At 46.1% G+C, this 3,960-nt stretch overlaps 1 protein-coding gene across 1 annotated transcript; it reads left to right on the top strand.

Annotated features, from left to right (window-relative positions):
- The first annotated feature begins 327 nt into the window (after positions 1–327).
- Positions 328–3,598, top strand: SNAI2 (snail family transcriptional repressor 2). Its single transcript, XM_088536316.1, has 3 exons — positions 328–409; positions 887–1,432; positions 2,375–3,598. The coding sequence occupies exons 1-3, from the start codon at positions 331–333 to the stop codon at positions 2,554–2,556; spliced, it is 807 nt and encodes a 268-aa protein (XP_088392442.1). The 5' UTR covers positions 328–330; the 3' UTR covers positions 2,557–3,598.
- The last annotated feature ends 362 nt before the right edge of the window (positions 3,599–3,960 follow it).

Below are 3,960 nucleotides of genomic sequence, written 5' to 3' on the forward strand. Positions count from 1 at the left end.
CCGCGCAGGGAGCCGCGCGGGGAGCCGCTCCGCGCGCCGCAGCGGGAGGAGCCGCCACGCGGGCCCGGCCCCGCGCGCGGGGATTGGCGCCGTCCCGCTCCGCGGCCGCCCGGGGAGCCCGGCCCGCCGGGAAGGGGCTCGGGAGCGTCCGCGGGCGATTGGAGGAGGCGCGGGGCCTTCCCCCCGCACCTGCGCGCTATTTAGAGCGCGGCCGCGGGCGCCGCCGCTGCAGACGGAGCGCGGCCGCACGGCGCAGCGGGGCCGCGCGGGCCGGGGCCCTCGCACCGACCGAGCGCGCAGCCCTGCGAGCGCAGCCCGCCCGCCTGCAAAATGCCGCGCTCCTTCCTGGTCAAGAAACATTTCAACGCCTCCAAGAAGCCCAACTACAGCGAGCTGGACACCCACACAGGTACCCAGGGCGCTCGGGGCGTTTCGGCTTCCAGGCTTTGGGGAGGGGGTCCCCTCTCTGATGCCGTTTGCCTGCGAGGGGGCAGGCTGAAGAGATACGGCAAGGAGGCTCGGAATGAAACGTGAAGTTTCCTCATCCACTTGGACTCAGTCATTTCGGGAGGATTTGGGGGGTTTTCTGCTCTGCATCTCCTGGCAAGGAAATTTAGGAAGTTTTGGCTTTTTGCTGTACCAGGCTGCATGAATTTAGAAAGCGCATGCCGCCTTGAAGAGATGTTGAAACTGCAATTTCTCTGTTCAAGGCACTGTCCCTATGTGTCAGTATATACGTAGCAAACATTATTTCCTTAATCCTCCCTGTGCCTGAATGACCATAATCCCTATTTGATTTATACCCTTTGTAGCCCATATAATGCTGTTATTTGCCTTTGGAAACACTTTCCATTTCTCTTACCTCAAGCTTTTCTTCTTTCTCCAGTGATTATATCCCCATACCTGTATGAAAGCTATCCAGTCCCTATCATACCACAGCCAGAGATCCTGAGCTCCGTAGCCTACAACCCCATTACTGTGTGGACTACAACGGGGCTGCTGCCATCCCCATTGCCCAATGACCTCTCTCCGCTCTCTGGATACCCCTCATCTTTGGGAAGAGTCAGCCCACCTCCACCTTCCGACACCTCCTCCAAAGATCACAGCGGTTCAGAGAGCCCCATTAGTGATGAAGAAGAGCGAATCCAGTCCAAGCTTTCCGACCCCCATGCCATCGAGGCTGAGAAGTTCCAGTGCAGTTTATGCAACAAGACCTATTCCACTTTCTCCGGGTTGGCCAAGCATAAGCAGCTGCACTGTGATGCCCAGTCGAGGAAATCGTTCAGCTGCAAGTACTGTGACAAGGAGTACGTGAGCCTGGGAGCGCTCAAGATGCACATCAGGACCCACACGCTGCCCTGCGTCTGCAAGATCTGCGGCAAGGCTTTCTCCAGACCCTGGCTGCTGCAAGGACACATCCGAACGCACACGGGTAAGAGCAGCCTTTAGAAATGCACTGCGCTATTGCTATGCCAGCAGCACGCCTTTTTGACTGGTTTTTTTCCGCAGGTAAAATACAGTGTTTCCTGACTGCCCTTGAAAAGCATGCACACAATTTCAAAAGTCTCATTAAAAGGCCAAATTGTTTATTTTTCTTCTTTTGAGCAGGGAGGAGAGGATGTAGCAATGGCTCGTAATGTGGGGCAGATTCTGGTGTAGATCAGCATGTCTCCCGTGATAATTCCAGCACAGTTTAACCCATTCCCACTAGCTGAAGGTTTAGTTTTATGCGTGTTTAAGTGTGCTAACTCGCAGGCTTTGCAAGCTGCGAGCACTGCAGCGCTTCCCACCGATCCCGAAACCAGGGAGCAAAACAGGCTGTGCACGAGGAGCCCATCTCTGGCTCCTGAACCAGCTGGCAAGTCTTGCCTGCGCTTCCTGAAATCCTTCAGAATTAGAGACACATCAGCACCAAAGCTTTTTTTTCTACTGAGGCAAAAACATGGTTTTGAATGTAACATTGGGTACAATGTAGGGTCTGTACAGCTGCTTGCTGCCTTCCAGTGAAGGACCCTGTCCCAAGTGATTTGCACAGAGCCAAGCATGCAGCAGAATAAGTTGTTTAAATATATATATATATATATATATGTATGTATATATTTATTTTTTAAATGTTGGGAGGCCCCAACCTGTAAGCGCTGCCCACACCTGCAGGTGCGGATGGTGTCAGCAGCATATTCCAAAAAGACCCAATTCTGCAAGTGCAGAGGGTACTGCTGGAAGCTGTTTTATCCGCTTCACTTTTTATTACATACCTCCTTCCTTTAACAAATCCTGTGTCTTTTCCTTAGGATAAATGGGAATTTTACCTCTTCTAAAAGCGTGTTTCTGTTTTAATGCTGCATTGTGTTTTTCCTTGCTGTTTCCTTTCCAGGGGAGAAGCCGTTTTCCTGTCCTCACTGCAATAGGGCTTTTGCAGACAGATCCAATCTGAGGGCTCATCTGCAGACCCACTCGGATGTGAAGAAATACCAGTGCAAAAATTGCTCCAAGACTTTCTCCCGAATGTCTCTGCTGCACAAACACGAGGAATCCGGCTGCTGTGTAGCGCACTGAGTCATGCAGTCAATGTTTACCTGGACTCAATGCATTTCTCCACTCTCGTTCCAGATGATAAGTGGAAACCCAGAGGCATTTTCTCTTCTGCTTTTCAACCAAAAAACAAACAAAATAGTGGAAGAACTTAGAATGTCAGTAGAAATGAGCTTAAGTGTTTCTGTTCAGTCACTTCATTGTGAATTTTGAAATATGGGTAAAGACACCGTGCATGACATTTCAAATAGATGTTAAGGAAGAAATATTATCAACTGTCTTTATAGATGAAGCCAAATGCATGTAGTCTCTTCTGGCGAAGAAAAGGCTGCAAAGTTACCAATACATTCCTGCCAAGCCATTTCAACCAAAGAAACAGTATTTTAAATCGAACTTTTATTGAAAGTACTACCCAAGTGGATTTTGCTAGACACCATTTATCTCAGGTGCCTTAAAAAGTATTCCAAGTTTACCTTAGTAAATGTTTAATATTATTCATTGCTGTGTTTTTTATTTTATTTTATTAAAAGCCGAGGCCTTCATTAATGATCTGAAATGCTTTAAAACTGCATAACTAGGAGAGGAAAATGGAAACATGTAAGAGAATGTATGAAAAATTGACAGCCACAAAGTAACCGCATGTGCCTTTTTTTAAAGAAAAAAAGAAAACAAAAAAATAAAGAAAAAAAAGACTGTAGCTTCAAACATTCCTGGTGCATGCTTGACCATCTTTTAATATGGAATAGATCCTTTAAACTTTAATCTTTTTTTTTAAAAACGGGAATAAGTGCAAGAGAGGGGGTTCATGGGAGTTTGACAATTATTTTTTTAATGCACAAAGGAAATGCAATATGTTCAGCATTACCCCTCCAAGTGCCTTTTTTATTGATGACTTTGTAAAGTATGTGGACATAATGTAAATATTTTTATTTTTATATGATTGAATGCTTTATGAATGAAAGTGAATTGTTGCCTATAGCAGCGTCTATAGATAACTTGAAGAAAGCGTGAAGTGAAATTTATGTTGTTTTCTAGCCACTTTTTTACAATAAACATTTTTAAGTAAGTTTACTGTTGTTTGTTCTAATTGAATAAGAGGGCTGTTCCTCATTTACAAAGGGCATGGGGCATAGAGAAATATCTCTACCAAATGAAGACAAAAGTGATTTTCAGATGTGAATTATTAGTTCAAAAGAACTCAACTTTAAGAAAAAATATCTATTGCAATTTCAAACATTTAAAACTGTACAGTGCATTTTACAGAAAGTCTTTAAAAAAGCATGGGTGCTTCTTTGTGTGTGTCTTGTAACAGTGTGGCAACATAAGCAATATATATTTTGTCCTGAGCGTTTAAAGGAAGCCTCTTTCCTGCAGTGTAGCAGTTAAAGGGATGCTCCTGGAGCAGCCTGGCTGCAGGTCTGTCCCGAG

The sequence above is a fragment of the Tinamus guttatus genome, unplaced genomic scaffold (genome assembly GCF_059628265.1).
Source record: "Tinamus guttatus ecotype Peru unplaced genomic scaffold, ASM5962826v1 Tinamus_guttatus_pri_ptg000659l, whole genome shotgun sequence".
NCBI lineage: Eukaryota > Metazoa > Chordata > Aves > Tinamiformes > Tinamidae > Tinamus > Tinamus guttatus.

Excerpts from the sequence above, each read along its gene's own strand:
- SNAI2 (XM_088536316.1), top strand. The coding sequence starts at position 331 with ATGCCGCGCTCCTTCCTGGTCAAGAAACATTTCAACGCCTCCAAGAAG. Across the intron at positions 410-886 it reads CGAGCTGGACACCCACACAG|TGATTATATCCCCATACCTG; the intron begins GTACCCAGGGCG and ends TTCTTTCTCCAG. Across the intron at positions 1,433-2,374 it reads ACACATCCGAACGCACACGG|GGGAGAAGCCGTTTTCCTGT; the intron begins GTAAGAGCAGCC and ends TTTCCTTTCCAG.